Source organism: Cetorhinus maximus, chromosome 2 (assembly GCF_964194155.1).
Source record: "Cetorhinus maximus chromosome 2, sCetMax3.hap1.1, whole genome shotgun sequence".
In the NCBI taxonomy this organism is placed as follows: domain Eukaryota; kingdom Metazoa; phylum Chordata; class Chondrichthyes; order Lamniformes; family Cetorhinidae; genus Cetorhinus; species Cetorhinus maximus.
In genome coordinates, this window is record NC_135880.1 from 88,660,821 (window position 1) to 88,678,725 (window position 17,905).

At 44.7% G+C, this 17,905-nt stretch overlaps 1 protein-coding gene across 1 annotated transcript in view; it reads left to right on the forward strand.

Annotated features, from left to right (window-relative positions):
- LOC144695787 (sorting nexin-24-like) overlaps positions 1–17,905 on the forward strand; it is a 227,139-nt gene that overhangs the window by 203,604 nt on the left and 5,630 nt on the right. The window contains exons 5-6 of the mRNA XM_078566774.1: positions 1,732–1,764; positions 8,241–8,305. Of these exons, the coding sequence (XP_078422900.1) occupies positions 1,732–1,764; positions 8,241–8,305 (98 nt within the window). The remainder of the gene's footprint in view (positions 1–1,731; positions 1,765–8,240; positions 8,306–17,905) is intronic.

The window sequence follows — 17,905 nt, forward strand, 5'->3', positions numbered from 1 at the left end:
AGGCCATTTAGGACTGAGATGAGGAGGAATTTCTTCACACAGAGGGTGGTGAATCTTTGGGATTCTCTATTCCAGAGGACTGTGGAAGCATGTTCAAGACAGAAATCAATGAGATTTCTGGATATTAATGACATCATGGATATGGGGATAGTGTGGAAAAATGGTGTAGAATTAGATGATCAGCCATGATCTGTTTGAATGGCATAGCCGGTTCAATGGGTCGAATGGCCTACGCCTGCTCCTATGTTCCTAACTCACTTCAATGTGCACAAGGAATGAGCCACACTCTATATCTAAAGGAGCCACACGCAGCTTATGGGCCGCAGTTTGGCCACCCCTAATAAGCTCTACTACAACTGCTTAAAAGCACCCATACAGTAACCTGACTGGGAATTGGGGAACAGATTACAGTGCATAAGTAGATTATTTACCCCATTATTTCTACAGAGAGTGGCCATGGTGAAAGAAAGCAAAGGTTTTATTGAAAACAGGGTCTTCAATGGTGGAGTGAGGGTGTGACTGAGCATCTATAGAGGTATTGTAGAAAATGAGAGGACCTAAGACTAGAAAACTGGGAGTTTGAAAGTGCAGTTGTAAGTGTCTTCAGGGAAGAGACTTTTCCAGGAGCGCCGGATGTGGAAGGAAGTAGGTGAGAATGCTGTTCAAAACATTACTGTATACTGTTATTCAGTATCTTGTTACATCATTTGGCTTCTGTGCATTAATTTGTAAATAAATTCTGGCATGGTTTTATTCTGTAAGAACTGGTCTGTTGATGTGATGACATTAGAGAAGAACATAGCAGGTTTCTGAAAAATAACATGCCCAAAGTGGGTTGTTAACTATTAAGTCTCAGCATAATAACTCATCATAACAGTATATGGGTACAAGGGAATCTCCTGTCTGCTTATGGGAACTGCCTTTTGGCCATGAACACAAGAACAGAGTGTTATGGAGAGACCCCAAATCCCAAATACTCTGCATAAAATTCTTGATCATAGCTACAGCGCAGATGGAAGGATGGTTTGTTTCACTATCAAGCAGATTTGCATGGTGGAGGATGACATTTACTTCTTTCATAAAAGAGAGACACTGCCATAATAAGTGCCATAGATAAATGGAGCTGTTTCATATGTTGAACAGCCTGCGTAAATTCTGTTTCTGTTGGTATTAGAGTGATTTTCCAGCTCCTACCTATAAAGGTATTGGACCAAAGCAAACAAGAAAAGAAAGGAATAATTTAAAGAGAAACAGAAAAGGCAAAAGTAGAGAAACCAAAAAAAAAATTCAAAAAAACAAAATGGAAATTAAGCAGTAGGGAGCATTTTTTTTCTCTTTCAATCTCTTAAGATATAAGTAAATAATAGGAAGCATGAAAAAATATGATAAAGGAAGATGTAAAAGTAAACTTCCAAAGTCATACCCATTGTGTTTTACTGAATTCTTGGCAATAATACAAACTCTAAATTGGAGTTTGCCAGTTCAACTCAAGCTGTTTTGGATGAACAGGAAAGTATTCAGCAATTAGTTATGGCAGATCAACAAGGAAGTGTTTTGAATTTGAGGCGATGTTATTACCTTGGACTCATTGCCCTCTTGTCAGAAATAGTGTTTGTGGAACAACTAAAAGTCTATAAGGAAAACTGAAATAATTAAATCTCTGGCTAACTTTTCACTAACTATATAGGTATTAAGTACAATGTTAATGTGTCAAAATATTTTTATTTTTAGCTCCATCGATGACTATGATTGTGAAGAATTCAGGTAAGATCTTTATCACTCCTCTCCTATCCACCTGATACTTTGAAAACAAGGGCAACAGTTGATAGAAAACACAAGTACAAAGCCACGTAGCTAATCAACATGCCCTCCACCCGCAAAACCATCTTATTGGTATGAAGCAATGAACAGCAGTATGCTTGTGAAGTCTTAAATATCCAGTAGCAATCAGTGGTCAAGGGAAGTGAGATACTCTGGCTATGAATATTAAGTGTTCCCAAACCAATACTTGGATCAAGAAAATTTAACTGATTAATCCTAAAGGCATTTCCATCTGGAGACCTTTACCAATGCTGCCGAATAATTCACTGCAGGATGCTCTGTGCTCCATGATATTCAAGGATGTGTCATTTTCATATACATTATTTATCTGAAACATCAAATGATTACATTATGCCATTCACCATGACCAATCTTAGTAAAGTATTCTTCCCTTGCTCTCAGCCCTTGAGATTTCCACAAACTTTTAAATAACATAGCTGTGGCTGTCCTTAAAGGTGGGATATTTCTAGCCATTCCTGAACAATTAGCTGAACAGAAGAGTAATCACGAAGCCAGATCAGCGGAAGTCTCTATTCTTATGATCTGTGAGTTTGTGATAATTATCTCTGAATTATTACTGGAGTCTTTGCAGATGGTCTGGTTCCTTTGTGCTTTGATCCTCTCGGATCAGCTCAACGTAATGTTTTCAAAAGGGAGGTAACAGTCCTGGTTTCACATCTTTTAAAACAGGATTTGAGCAAAGAGCAATTAGGTTTCATATGCATAAACTGGTAGAATAAAGACAGTCATCATTGGGGATGTGAGTGATGTAGCCTCATCCCAATTCTATCACTTTAGAATGGATGCTAATGTTGCTTTCTTCCCCTCTCCTCTATCTTGGAATGTAATGTACAATGGACTGCTTCAATGATCAGATCAACTTTTGGATTATTTGCAGCATCTTGTCCAAAAGCTCGAAAGCATATGTGATAGGGACATCAACTACTGCAAGAGGGGAGAAATCAGACCTTCAGTACAACTACTTTGAGTGGAAGCTTCGGAAGCTATTTCTACAGAAAGCTATTTCTATAGTCTATCTTGCAGAGGCCTTGAATGCATACATAGAATGGTTGAACTGCAAGCAAGAAGTTTCCTTTGGATTATTTTTAGTTGCCCAAAGATGAATCTATTTGTTCTTGAGCATGGGTAAAACCTTGGGAACTTTCTAATTAAAACCACATTTCCTGTGATCTGTTTTGATGGTTGAGATTTTCTCAGTTCCCTGGTAGAGATAGGACAGTTTGACATGTTACTTTGTTTGTGACACAGGGTTTTAGAGATGATCATTTTGGCAAGTGGCACCTGTACCATAGGATGATAGGAATAGTAGAAGACCATTTAACCCACACAAGCCTGTTCTGTCATTCCATTAGATCATGCCTGATCTGTAACAACTCCATTTACCCACCTTTTCTTCATATTCCATGAAACACTTAGGACGAAATTTTCTGTGCCCGCTGACATTGGGAGTGTTCGGCGGCGTGAGCAGACAATATAGCGAGAAGGCCAAAAATTGGTTTCACAACATCGTGAAACCAGTTTGTAATTGTCCGTTCTGCCTGCCAATGGCGGGCCATGTTTCCTGCCATAGGAGGTCAGGAACTTCATTGTAATTCATCTGCATACCAGTATAAGGCCAGCCCACCTGAATCATTACCCCACACTGGATCATAAGACCATAAGATGTAAGAGCAGAAGTAGGCCATTGGGCCCATGGAGTCTGCTCCGCAATTCAATGAGATCATGGCTGATCTGAATCCTCAACTCCACTTTCCTGCCTTTTCCCCATAACCCCTGATACCCTCACTGATTAAAAATCTGCCTACCCTCAGCCTAAAAGATACTTAATGTTGCAGCCTCTACAGCCCTCTGCAGTAAAGAATTCCACAGATTCACTACCCTCGGAGAAGAATTCCTCCTCATCTCTGTCTTAAATGGGCGACCCTTTACTCTAAGATGATGCGCTCTGGTCCCAGACTCTCCCACAAGGGACAACCTCTCAGCATCTACCCTGTCAAGCCCCCTAGGAATCTTAAATGTTTCAGTATGGTCTAAACTCCAATGAGTACAGACCCAACCTACTCAACTTCTCCTCATAAGAAAATCCCTCCATCCCCGTGATCAACCGAGTGAACCTTCTCTGGACTGCCTCCAATGCCAGTATATCTTTCCTTAGATAATGGTACCAAAACTATTCACAGTATTCTAGGTGTGGTCTAACTAGTGCCTTGTATAGTTTTAGCAAGACTTCCCTATTTTTATACTCCATTCCCTTTGAAATAAAGACCAACATTTCATTTGCCTTCCCTATTAGCTGCTGAACTTATATGCTAGCTTTTTGGGATTCATGCACAAGGACCCCCAAATCCCTCTGCTGCAGCTTTCTTCAGTCTTTCTCCATTTAAATAATATTCAGCACCTCTATTCTTCCTGCCAAAGTGCATAACCTCACATTTTCCCACATTATATTCCATCTGCCAAGTTTTTGCCCACTCACTTAACCTGTCTATATCCCTCTGTAAACTCTTTGTGTCATCCTCACCGCTTGCCTTCCTACCTATTTTTGTGTCATCCCCAAACTTGGTGATAGTACATTCACTTCCTTCATCCAAGTCATTAATATTTATTGTAAATAATTGTGGCCCCAGCACTGATCCCTGTGGCACTGCACTAGTTACAGGTTGCCATCCTGAAAATGCCCCCCTTATCCCAACTCTCTGTCTTCTATTAGTTAGCCAGTCCTCTATCCATGCTAATATACTGCCCCCAACACCATGGGCTCTTACCCTATTTAAGTAGCCTTATGTGCTGTACCTTATCGAATGCTTTTTGGAAATCCAAATATATTACATCTACTGGTTCCCATTTATCTATCCTGCTTGTTACCTCCTCAAAGAATTCTAATAAATTTGTCAGGCATGATTTCCCCTTCATGAAGCCATGCTAACTCTGCTTGATTATATTATGCATTTCTGAATGCTCTGCTATTACATCCTTTATAATAGACTCTAACATTTTCCCAATGACGAATGTTAAGCTAACTGGTACGTAGTTACCTGTTTTTTGTCCCCATCGCTTTTTAATAAGGGTATTACATTGGCAGTTTTCCAATCCTCTGGGACTTTCCCAGAATCTAAGGATTCTTGGAAGATTACTAGCTGTGCATCCACTATCTCTGTAGCTACTTCTTTTAATATCCTAGGATGCAACCCATCAGGGCCAGGGAACTTATCAGCCTTTAGCATCCGCCCCACCGATGTGTTTCACAACTGTACGTAAGTGACGTGCACCTGGTGAGCTACGCTTCACTCGGGACTTCGAGGTTTGTTTGCCTACCTTGCTTTGGGCAGCACTCATAGTCATCAGCATCAGGCTTCACAGACAGCATCACATCACTTTTAGAGGGGCTCTCGAACAGATCCCTACCTACCAGACCAGCCATAAGGCGGAGGGATGGCTTTTCAACAGCTGCAGGGCTAGGGCTTACTTAGGGATGGGGAAGAAGTGGCCTCAGACAAAGGAAGAGGCTGTAGGGTGAGGGCTGTACTGGGGAAGGGGGATATCCCAGGGTGTGTTTGAGGGCACATGTTGATCTGTGCAAGTGGCTTCAGGATGGTGAGGGCTGAGGAGGCGGCATCGAGAGAAGATGTGAGGGTGTGTATGAGAGAGTGAGTGGTGATGTCCCTTGAGCTGGCATTGAGTGAGATGCCAGGGAATGTGTGATGGGCTTGAGTGTGAGAGTTTGGAGTGATGAGATTGTTGCCATATCCTGGTGGCACGGAAGAGATCATTCATCCTCTATCTGTACTGGATGGCCAACCTCTTCTGTGCAGCATTGGCACTGATCACCATAGCCATCGCCTACCAAGCCAGAGTGGTAATGTTGCTGCCACCCCTGCGGCCAGGGCAGGGTTAGAAGATATCATGGCGGGCCTCCACAGCATCCAATAGGCGCTCGAAAATGCATTACTAAACCAGGAGGCTGCAGTCTTCTTGCCTTTTGGGGTCATGTCTTCTTTGCAGCAGCCCTGGGCTGGAATCACTGAGACGTGCGTGCTTGGCTGCACTTTAAATGTGGCGTCCAGTGCGATAAAACAGCGAGGTGGCGGCAAATCGGAGCCCACCCACCATGGAAATGGTGTGTTTCCTGGGAAAGTATGATTATTGAGGCGGGGTTAAGACAATACGGCATGAAAAGCCGCTATTGCGGCCAGCGGGTGAAATTTCCTTTTTCCCGCCTGCCAACACACTTAGTGCAAATCTGGGACAATTCCATCCTAGCTAACAAACACTATCGATCTCAGTCTTGAAAATATCAATTGGCTCAGCATCCTCAGCCTTTTGGAGTAGAGACTTATAGTTTTCCAGTACATTTTGTGTAAAAAAATATAGTCTCATTCACTCCGGACCAACCTACCTCTAATTTTAAGAATTAGCCTTCATGTTCTGGATTCTCCCCATAAGGGGAAATGGTTTCTCTGTATCTACCCTATTGAAAGCTTTATCACTTTAAACACCTCTATTGGATCATCTCTTAACCATCTAAACTCAAAGGAATACAAACCAAGTTTAAGCAACTGTTGTCCACTATCTTCTCTAAGATCTGACCTGACTGAGTGTTATAGAAACGTAAAAAAGTAATTTAATATGCGTACATACCAAGTACATTACTAGTACTCTTTGAAAAATAATCAAAATGGTTGTCATTTTTGACATTCAAAGATTTTTCAAGATTTTTGGAAAATGTATCCATCTTTTTTAACTCAAAAACTTGTGAATTTCTAGGGTATTTTAAAAAATCCCCTGATTTAGTTGCAATGATTCAGACACAGTTAAACATTAGAGAAGTCTAACTGAATCCTTGAGGATAACTTCAGAACCTTTTTGGAAATGATTTATTAAAATAAACTTTGATTGCTGAAGCAACTTTTTTAGAAGTTGCTTAATGCAAAGATTGTTTTTTTAAATTAGTTCATTAGTTCATGGGATGTGGGCCTTGCCCAAACCTAATTGCCCTTGAGAAGGTGGTGGTCAGCCACCTTCTTGAACCACTGCACTCCATGTGTTTCGATACTCCCATAGCGATGTTAGGTAGAGAGTTCACATTGTTTATAATACACATAAACAGTATAAACTAGCAAAATCATGGCCCGTAACTTCCGAGCTCCCCAGCGTTGGATTTGGGGTGTACCCCAAAGATGCACTGGGGAATCCCTCTCAGACGTCCCCAGGTAAGGGTTTGCATAGCAATTGCTCAGGAGTGCACACTTCTTCTGGATAATTGTGCTGTGTTGGGAACCATCCGAAAATGCAGTTTAAGATGACAAACTTTGGATGGTTCCACCAAGGATATCCCAGTAGTTACTCAGAAAAATCTAGCAGAATTGAAACCTCTTACTTCTGAGTAACTATTGTAAAGACTCAGACTGACCCCACAGGACACCCCCACACCCGACCCCCTCTGACACTCGCCAAACCCTGACCTCCAACACCCCCTGCCACGCGACCTCCGACACTCCCTCTGAACCCTCAGCCCCCTCGACCTCCGACATTCCCTAGCCCCCTTGACATCCAACGCCCCCTTGAACCACCCGGGTCTCTGAACACCCCTCCACAATCCCCGCGGACCTCAGACACCTCCCGCGACCCCCCCCCCCCCCCCCGGGACTCGGACACTCCCCTGCCCCCATGGACTTCCTCCCCCTCCTGACTTCAGACCCCCAGTGACATCCCTCCGGACCTCTTACTCCCACCCAACCCCACCCATGACCCATCAGACCCCACCCCCACAACAACCTACCCCCCGACCTCGGAACCCACCCCAACCCCCACCGACTTCCAACTCCCCCACCACCGGACCTCCGACCCATCAACAACCCCCCCACCCCACCCACCCGGACATCTGACCCACCTGACTGGACCGTCCCCGGACATCCCCACCCGCAAATCCTATCCACTTACCTTCTCCCTGGTCTGACAATTTCCCTGGCCCTTTAAACTTACCTGCTTTACAGCAGCAAGTGCTGTTAAAATAAGGAGGCATGGCCTCCTTGAATCCACTGGAGCTAGACTTCACTGGGGCCTGTGAGGTGTCTTTCGATGCAGGCCCTAAACAGCTGCGGCGAACGGAAGTGTCAGCATGACTTTCAAGACCAAGTAGGTATTTATTTCTTCTAATTCTTGGGGCCAGCGCTCTCCGATGCTAGTCGAAAGTCACAGCCCAATGTTGTTTATACATCATGCTATCAAAATTGCACCTTTTAGGGCCACCAGTGAAATGTAACAATCTTTTTCCTGTTTTTTTATTGTTTTTTATTAAAGTTCGCAATGTTGTAGTTAAAAACAATTTGGTGTATGTCCTGCACTATTTTGTGTTTGCAGTTCCAGAATACTGACACTCTTGTCCTTGACCTTTTCAGCAAACTATCCCACCAGCCAGTGCTGCTTTTCCTGAGGGATCCATACATCCTGCCCACAGCCACAGGTAATCAAACCTGTCATCTGTTAACAGCTCTTTACTGTTTCAGTCCTTAACCCTGTAACATTGTGTGAAAATGAAACTGAAGACTAACATCAATCCATTAGATTAAGACTTGGCTAGAAATGTTCTAAAAGAAGATGTGATGACTTGTGTCTTTCTTCTCCTCCCCCTTCTCTGTCCTTAAGAACTTGTCCATGTTTCTCTACAGGATTGTTATTGACATGCCAATTCCAGTGTAATGTAGTTGAGTACCGATTGAGATCTTTATTTTGATCTGAGCCCAATTTGGGCATGCTTTCTTTTACTTTGATCATCTGGTCCTCCACCATACTATTGAGTAAGGACACCTAGTTGAAGATATGCTCCAGAGCTGCACACAGTGGAGCGGAAGTGACTCTGAGGAAATTTTCATCCCTGGTAACCTCTGAGCAGTGCAGTAATAGAAAAATGGAAGCTGAATTTAGCACTTTCAGACACACCTTGTTGCTAAAAAAAAACCTCTCCAACCACCTGAGTACAGAAAACTAAATTCATTAATTTAATATCTATGTCAACTGAAATTGTCATGCTAAGGGCTGGGGTGAAAAAAATCAGTGCAGTTGATTTACTTTATGAAATTTTGCACTGAAGAATCAAGTGTTTTTCCCCATTTCTTTGATAATTAGGCCTTTCTCTGGGGTGCAATATCCGTTCTTTCCTTTCTTTGCAACTGATTAGTACAGTATTCAATAGCAGAAAAAAGTTGCAAACCAAGTAGTTCAAATCCTTTCCAGCAGCCTTTGGACTTATCAGGAGGAAATACCTTTGAGGTTTATTGATCTGCAACACGGTTTTTGTAGTTTAGCCTGCAAAAGGTACCACTTAAATTAAATTTTATACTGCTGAATATAGCAGGGGATTTGGTGGAATAGTGGTAATGTCACTAATTCAGAGGCCCAAGCTAATGCTCTGGGCAAATCTCACCATGGCAGCTGTGGAATTTAAATTCAATTAATAAATCTGGAGTTGCTGGCTAGATGAAACCATCGTCGATTGTTGTAAACACTCGTCTGGTTGACTAATGACCTTTGGGGAAGGAAATCTTCTGTCCTTACCTGGTCTGGCCTGGATGTGACTCCAGACCTACAGCAATGTGGTTGCTTCTTCAATGCCCTCTGAAATGGCCTAGCAAGCCACCCAATTTTACCTAACTACTTCAAAGTCAAAAAGGAATGAAAGCGGATGGGCCACCCGGCATTGACCTAGGAACCAGAAACAACAACACAGCACACACAGCCCTGTCAACTCTTCAAAGTTCTCCTTACTAACATCTGAGCTTGTGCCAAAATTAGGAGAGGTATCCCACAGATACCTGTATCAGGCATCAGCCTGACATAGTCATACTCACCGAATCATACCTTAGAGACAATGTCCCAGATTTCACCATCACCATCCCTAGGTGTGTCGTGTCCCACTGACAGAACAGACCCAGCAGAGGTGGCGGCACAGTGGTGTACAATCAGGAAGGAGTTGCCCTGGGAGTCCTCAACATTGACTCCGAAGTCTCATGGCATCAGGTCAAACATGGGCAGGGAAACTTCCTGCTGATTATCAACTACTGCACCCACCCCCCCCACCCCCTCAACTAATGAATGAGTACTTCTCCATGCTGAACATCAATTGAAAAAAGCACTGAGGGTAGCAAAGACACAGAATGTACTCTGGGTGGGGGGCTTCAACGTCCATCACCCATGAGTGGCTCAGTAGCACCACTATTGGCTGAGCTGGCCATGTCCTGAAGGACATGGCTGCCAGACTGGGAATGCGGCGGGTAGTGAGGGAACCAACGAGGGAAAAAACATACTTGACCTCACCCTCACCAATCTATCCGTCCATGACAGTATCAGTAGGAGTGACCGCTGCACAGTCCTTGTGGAGATGAAATCCCATCTTCACATTGAGGATACCCTCCATCGTGTTGTGTGGCATGCCACTGTGCTAAATGGGGTAGATTTCGAACAAATCTAGCAACTCAAAACTGGGAATCCATGAGGTGCTGTGGGCCATCAGCAGCAGTGGAATTGTAACCTCATGGCCCGGCATATCCCCCACTCTACCATTACCAACAAGCCAGGGGATCAACCCTGGTTCAATGAAGAATGCAGGAGGGCATTTTGGGGCCAGTTAATACCACTGATCTAGTCATTCTGCTGCAGCTTATATTGTAGAATTCTTAAAGGAATATTGATCCCAAAGCATTGAGGAGGATTTTCCCCTTGTCAGGCAGGCGCGGCGGGCGAGCGGGCCTGGGAGCGGCCACACAACAGCCAACCGCCTGCGATCAGGCCCCAACTGCGATTTCATGCTGACTGGCCAATTAACAACTGGCCAGTGTGAATCAAGCGCTGAAACGCTCAGCACTGCCTGGGTGGGGGGAGGGTTGGGAGAGGGCAAGCGCAGCAGTCAGCACATGCATGTGGGTGCGCTCACAGAAAGCTCCCTGAAGGTACAGAGCTGCCTCAGGTAGCTGAAGATTTATAACAATAAAAATAAAAGATTTAAAAATTAAGGTTGACTCTATCACATGAGCAAGGACATGTTAGAAATGAGATTTAAACATTTTTTTATTTTTAATTAACATCGGAAACGTCATCCTGCCCGCAGATGAGATTTCCTCAAAAATCCAAAGGCCGCTTGACCTTTTCACCTGCCCGCCAACCGAATGGTTGGACGGGCAGGTAAAAATTCCATTTAATTAATGAATTAATGGGCTTAACAGCCCTCCTAATTGTCAGCGAGTGTACTGCCGACTCCCGCTCGTGCCCACCGACCGAAACATCGCGTGAGTGCGCTTGCCCAATGTCATCCTGTGCTATTTCTCTCCCATTTGGGTCGGGCGCACACCCGCCCCAACGAGAGAAAAATTCTGCCCATTAAAAACACAAGGGCATTTCTAGGGAGTTTGTGAAAGGTTTTGGATTCCTAACCCAGATCTCAAGGAATGATGCAAAGATTCTTTAGCTCTTCCTATTTGAAGTTTGTCAAATCAAAGCAAAAGCTTCTTGTCTTGAGCCATTACTACCAATTCAAATTTTCTTCTGTCAAATGACTTAAATACAAGCTACAAAATAAAAACTAACAAATGTCTCTCTCGTGTATAGTAGCGTAGTGGCTATGGTACTGAACTTAAAACCTAGAGGTTGAGAGTCCAAATGCCACCGTAGTAAATTTAAATTTAAAATTGAATTCAGTAAATCTGGATATTTGTGAACTAGCATGTGACTGTGTCAATGGCTGGAATGATATTCTTTCTTCTTCTTCCATGCCTATGATAACTTTTTAAAAATATATATTATATATAGATTTTTGTGTAACTACTGGTGGAGTACATCTACACATTACCTTGATGTTGCAGCGCATAACAAAATTCATTCCACAAATGGATGGACAAAATCAGAGGGAACATTGCTTGGTACCTGCCTCCTCACTCTGTCCCTCGGAGTGGAAGGCAATGGCAAACCACCACTGACAAAAACAATTGCCAAGAAAAATGGCTCAGGATGAAGCCTCAGCAGAAACAAACCAAGGAGCTGCCTTTGGGCAGAGCACATATACCATAGCACACCATACTCATTTATTAATTTCTAAATAATTTTCATCTTTTATATCTAACTATTAAATAGTTATATCAGCCTCTTACCAATCATGGCATTTTTCAACAAAACTTAATAGACCTACCTTTGTGAACTATTTAACACCCTCTTAAAATCATAGAACAAGGAGGAGCCATTTAGGCCATCATTCCACCTACAAGGACAAAGACAGCAGATACATGCGAGCACCATCACCGTTTCATGTATAAGGATAACTGTACTTCTTCAGTGCGTTCTCATTGAGAAGCTTTATTGAACTGAAGGGAAATGGCAGCCTACAGTCAGCACGCCTCATGGCAGAGTGACATGACTATGGCAAGCCAGGAAGCACACTTAGTAAAGATTGCAATTCCAAAACCCAAACATCCCCCTTTTCATTTTGAACAGAAGATACAAACATCCCTGTTTTCCTAGCGAACAAAAGACACATTTGCATGCATGATGCTGTGTGACTGTGAGTTATCCAAGTTACCCACAGTACACCCATTGTTCTCATGCACTAACAACTGCTTGTTCTACTAATCAGTCTCTACACAAGCATTGCACACATAGGCCTGAATTTTTCAGGTGGCGGGTGGGCTCGGCGGGAACGGGCAGTCGCGGAGCCGATCGCCGCCCGCGATCAGCTCCGCACCGCCATTTTACAAGAGCGAGCCAATTAAGGCCCACCCAGCGTAAGACACGAACCGTAGCACTCAAGGCTACTTGTGCGGGAGGGGGGGAGGGAGAGTTGGGGCTAGTGCTCTTTCGTGCATGCGCGCAAAACAGCGCTTCAATCTCCGTGAGGCACAGAGCTGCCTCAGGGAGATTGAAGGGCTATTGTAATTATTAAATAAATGGATGTAAAATTCAACTGAACATGTCTCCTCATGTGACATGTTTTGATTTTGCAGAAAAAATATTTATTTATTTAATAAAAGCTTTAGGAAACCTCATCCTGCTCGTGGATGAGGTTTCCTAAAAAAAACATGAAGGCCACTTGGCCTGTCTGCCAACCTTAAGGTTGGACGGGCAGTGTTAACAATTCTCTTAATCACTTCCTTAATGGCCTTAATAGGCCATTTACATATCGGCAGGCACACAGCCGACTCTGGCGAGGGCCCGCCAAACAAAATATCACGGGACCGCGTCGGCGTGTCAGGCCCGCCCCAGCACGCCGACTGAAAAATCCTGCCCGTAGTCTTTAAACCGTGTAGGACTCTAATGAAACACATACACGTTGACATTGGCTGTTCGTCTGGGTGACATTCCTTGTCCGGAGAGTGGCAGTCCCATGGCTCTTGTTGCCTTGATGACTGTTGTTGTTCCATTGCAGTTGTTGGGGACTTGTGGACCTTTGGGATTGATGGTACCTCTGTACTCAATACAGCTGGTGAGATCCCTTCTCCCTGTCCGGCCAATTGGTGTGAAAGAACAGCTTCGCTAGTTGTTCAGATATGCCTGCGGTTGCACCAGTATATTTGGTCATTCACTTTCACTGCATATAATCAAGGTGACAATTTCTCTACGCATGTGCCAGTTTCCACATGGGCTGACTCCTGTTGAAAGCCATAGAACCATAGAACACTACAGCACAGAAAACAGGCCATTCGGCCCTTCTAGTCTGTGCCGAAATATTATTCCACTAGTCCCATTGACCTGCACCTAGTCCATAACTCTCCAGACCTCTCCCATCCATGTATCTATCTAATTTATTCTTAAAACTTAAGAGTGAGCCCGCATTTACCACGTCAGATGGTAGCTCGTTCCACACTCTCACCACTCTCTGAGTGAAGAAGTTCCCCCTAATGTTCCCCCTAAACCTTTCTCCTTTCACCCTAAAGCCATGTCCTCTCATGTTTATTTCTCCTAATCTAAGTGGAAAGAGCCTACTCGCATTTACTCTGTCTATACCCCTCACAATTTTGTAAACTTCTATCAAATCTCCCCTCATTCTTCTACGCTCCAAGGAATAAAGTCTTAACCTGTTTAATCTTTCCCTGTAACCCAACTCCTTAAGACCCGGCAACATCCTAGTAAATCTTCTCTGCACTCTCTCAATCTTACTGATATCCTTCCTGTAGTTATGCGATCAGAACTGCACACAATACTCCAAAGTTGGCCTCACCAATGTCTTATACAACCTCACCATAACATCTCAACTCCTATACTCAATACTTTGATTTATGAAGGCCAGTATGCCAAAAGCTTTCTTTACAACCTTGTCTACCTGTGACGCCACTTTCAGGGAATTATGTAGGGAGTTAAGCGTTGAAAGTTTGCACCCTGACTGGCTCTCCAATGCTCAGCTCCGGTAATGCTTTGCCAATCTTGTCAAACTGAAATTTGGCTGTCGTTCACCTTGAATCTTTTCACTCCCGCCTGTAAAAATTTCTGGGGCAGAATCTTCTGCCTGTCGGGTGGGCCAGTCGGGAGCTGGTGCGGGTGGGCACGGAGCCGATCACCACCCGCGATCGGCTGCAACCGCCATTTTACGTGGGCAGGCCAATTAAGGGCCGCCCAGCATGATCCGCGCCCAGTAGCGCTCAGAGCTACCTGTGCAGGTGGTGGGAGGAGGGAGAGTCGGGGCCTGCGCTCTTTCACGCATGCGCACGAAAGTGCGCAGAAATCTCCCTGAGGCATGGAGTTGCATCAGGGAGATTAAGTTCACATTGAAATTCTGAAAAGAAGGATTAAAATTATTCAGACATGACCCCTCATGTGACAGTGTCACATGAGCTGGGACATGTTTATGAATTGAGCAAAATTTATTTATTCATTTAATAAAACCCCTTCATGAAACCTCATCCTGTCTGTGGATGAGGTTTCATGAAAAACGCGAAGGCCGCCTGAGCTCTTCGCATGCCTGCCAACCTTAAGGTTGGATGGACAGCCCTGTCAATGACCTAAATTTGTTTATTAATGGCCTTAACAGGCCTCTGGCAATTTGGCGGGTGTGCAGCCGCTTTCAGTGCGCACCTGCTGAACGGAAGATCTGAGTGATGCGCAGTGACGTTGGGATGCACACTCGACTTCACCATGCGTCATTTTACTTGTCGGCGTGCGGGGCCCGCCCCCGCGCACCGACGGAAAAATTCTCCCCCCTGGTTTCAGTAGCATTTTTGCTATTGGAAGAGTAGTCTGCTTGCAGCATGACGACAGACTCGGACAGGATTACTTTCCATGCCTTCAGTCTGTGTATTTCACCACTCGAGGATTACCTTGGGCAGGATTTTCCCCCCTTCTGGGGGGAAGTTGAAGTGCGGGCACGCAAGAGGTGCGCCTCTGATTGGCATCCCCAATCGGGGGCGCGTCGCCATTTTATCGTGACGTCCGCACGGAAGCGCTATCCGCTCCCTGTGCAGACGGGGGGTGGTGGGGGGAGTTCCCTAAACCCGAGAATGCACTGTTTTGCACATGTGCATGAAAGAGCGCACTCATCCCCCTGAGGCTAAGTGCTGCCTCAGGGAGATCGGCTGTATGGTCAAAAATATTAAAAAACAGAAAAAGAAAACATCCCTTACATGTCCTCTCATGTGACACTGTCACATGAGTTGGGACATATCCATAACTTTTTTAAAAACTTGAATTAAATTTTTTAAACCTACATGAAACCTCATCCCACCTGTGGATGAGGTTTCATGCTTTTTTTAATGCCTGCCAGGGTTGGACGGGCAGGTCCATTAGTTATTTCAATGACTCTGCCCATGGCCTCAATTGGCCATTGACAGGACGGCAGGCGCATGGCTGATTTTGCTGCGCCCCCGCCTTCCTGAAAATTTAAGTGGGGCGCGGTGACATCGGGAGTTCCGCCCAATGTCACCGCGCGTCATTCTATGCATCAGCGAGCGGGCCCCACCCCCCCCACTTACCAATGGGAAAATCCTGCCCCTTGTATACATCTGTGCTACATTGGCTTAATTTCTTGATGAGTCTTTGGCAATTTTCACTGTCGCCCCAGCCTTTTTATTCAACTGAGGATAGTGTGGAGACATTGTGTAGCACTGAATTTCCCAATCCTTTAAATACACCTTTGTACCCGTCGCTGATCTGTTCTACCATCAGTGGTTTTGTGTGCTGTGACACGTTGTGATCTCTGTTGGCACGTTCAGGTTTACCAATCCAAACTTTAGGCTTGCTTCACCTGAATATATAGCCTCTGTCTTACTTTCAAAGGCTTCATTTTCAGATCATCATGTTGAGCCACTTCATCCAGATCTGTGAAGGTCATTATGTTGCATGACGCACCAGTGTCTATTTGTCATTTCTTGTTTTCTTGATACTCTCCCTCAGCCATCATCATTGTAACAGTCACAAACCATTTGCCTCCTATAGACTTGACTGAACCAACCTGTTGTATTGTGTACAGTTTTGGTTCAGTTTGGGTTCCGTCAGGGTCACTCAGCTTCTGACCTCATTGCAGCCTTGGTTCAAACATGGGCAAAAGAGCTGAACTCCTGAGGTGAAGTGAGAGTGACTGCCCTTGACATCAAGGCAGCGTTTGACCGAGTGTGGCTTCAAGGAGCCCTAGCAAAACTGGAGTCAATGGGAATCGGGGGAAAACTCTCCGCTGTTTGGAGTTATACCTAGCACAAAGGAAGATGGTTGTGGTTATTGGAGGTTAATCATCTCAGCTCCAGGACATCATTGCAGGCATTCCTCAGGGTAGTGTCCTCAGCCCAACCATCTTCAGCTGCTTCATCAATGATCTTCCTTCCATCGTAAGGTCAGAAGTGGGGATGATCGCTGATGATTGCACAATGTTCAGCACCATTCGTGACTCCTCAGTTATGGAAGCAGTCCATGTCCAAATGCAGCAAGACCTGGACAATACCCAAGCTTGGGCTGACAACTGGCAAGCAACATTCACGCCACACAAGTGTCAAACAATGACCATCTCCAACAAGAGAGAATCCAACCATCGCCCCTTGATGTTCAATGGCATTACCATCACTCAATTCCCCACCATCGACATCCTGGGGGTTACCAGTGACCAGAAACTGAACTGAACTAGCCATATAAATACTGTGGCTACCAGAGCAGGACAGAGACCAGGAATCCTGCGGTGAGTAATTCACCTCCTAACTCCCCAAGGCCTGCCCACCATCTACAAGGCACAAGTCAGGAGTGTGATGGAATACTCTCCACTTGACGGCATGAGTGCAACTCCAACAACACTCAAGAAGCTTGACACCATCCAGGACAAAGCAGCCCACTTGATTGGCACCCCATCCACAAACATTCACTCCCTCCACCACCGAAGAACAGTGGCAGCAGTGTGTACCATCACAAGATGCACTGCAGAAACTCACCAAGGCTCCTTAGGCAGCACCTTCCAAATCCACGACCGCTACCATCTAGAAGGATAAGGACAGCAGATACATGGGAACACCACCAGCTGCAAGTTTCCCTCCAAGCCAGTCACCATCCTGGCTTGGAAATATACCACCGTTCCTTCACTGTCACTGGGTCAAAATCTGGAACTGCCTCCCTAACAGCACTGTGGGAGTATCTACACCACGTGAACTGCAGTGGTTCAAGAAGGCAGCTCACCACCGCCTTCTCAAGGGCAATTAGGAATGGGAAATAAAGGCTTGCCTAGCCAGCGAGGCTCACATCCCCTAAATGAATAAGAAAATTGTTCTTCATTAGACTCCTCTGCTGATATCTCTCCCATGGCCACCTGTATAGGATTGTTTTGCTTTTTACTGGCCAAGCACTTGTGTGTGAAATGTTTTTGCTTCTTGCAGTTAAAAGATTGCTTGCATCCTGCCCTTTGTCTGAGATTGCTCTGCTCTTTCAGCTGCAATGTCTCTCAGCATAATGTATCTCCTGGTCTGCTCAGCCAAACACATGCTCTTCTGACGTTTCACAACTCCCTTATTTTGACACTAGTCTATTGCTTTCTTTAGTGTCAGTTCCTCATCTTTCAATAGACTTGCTCTCACCGAGACCAATATATCTTTCATCAGATAATCGTTTGGTTGCTGAA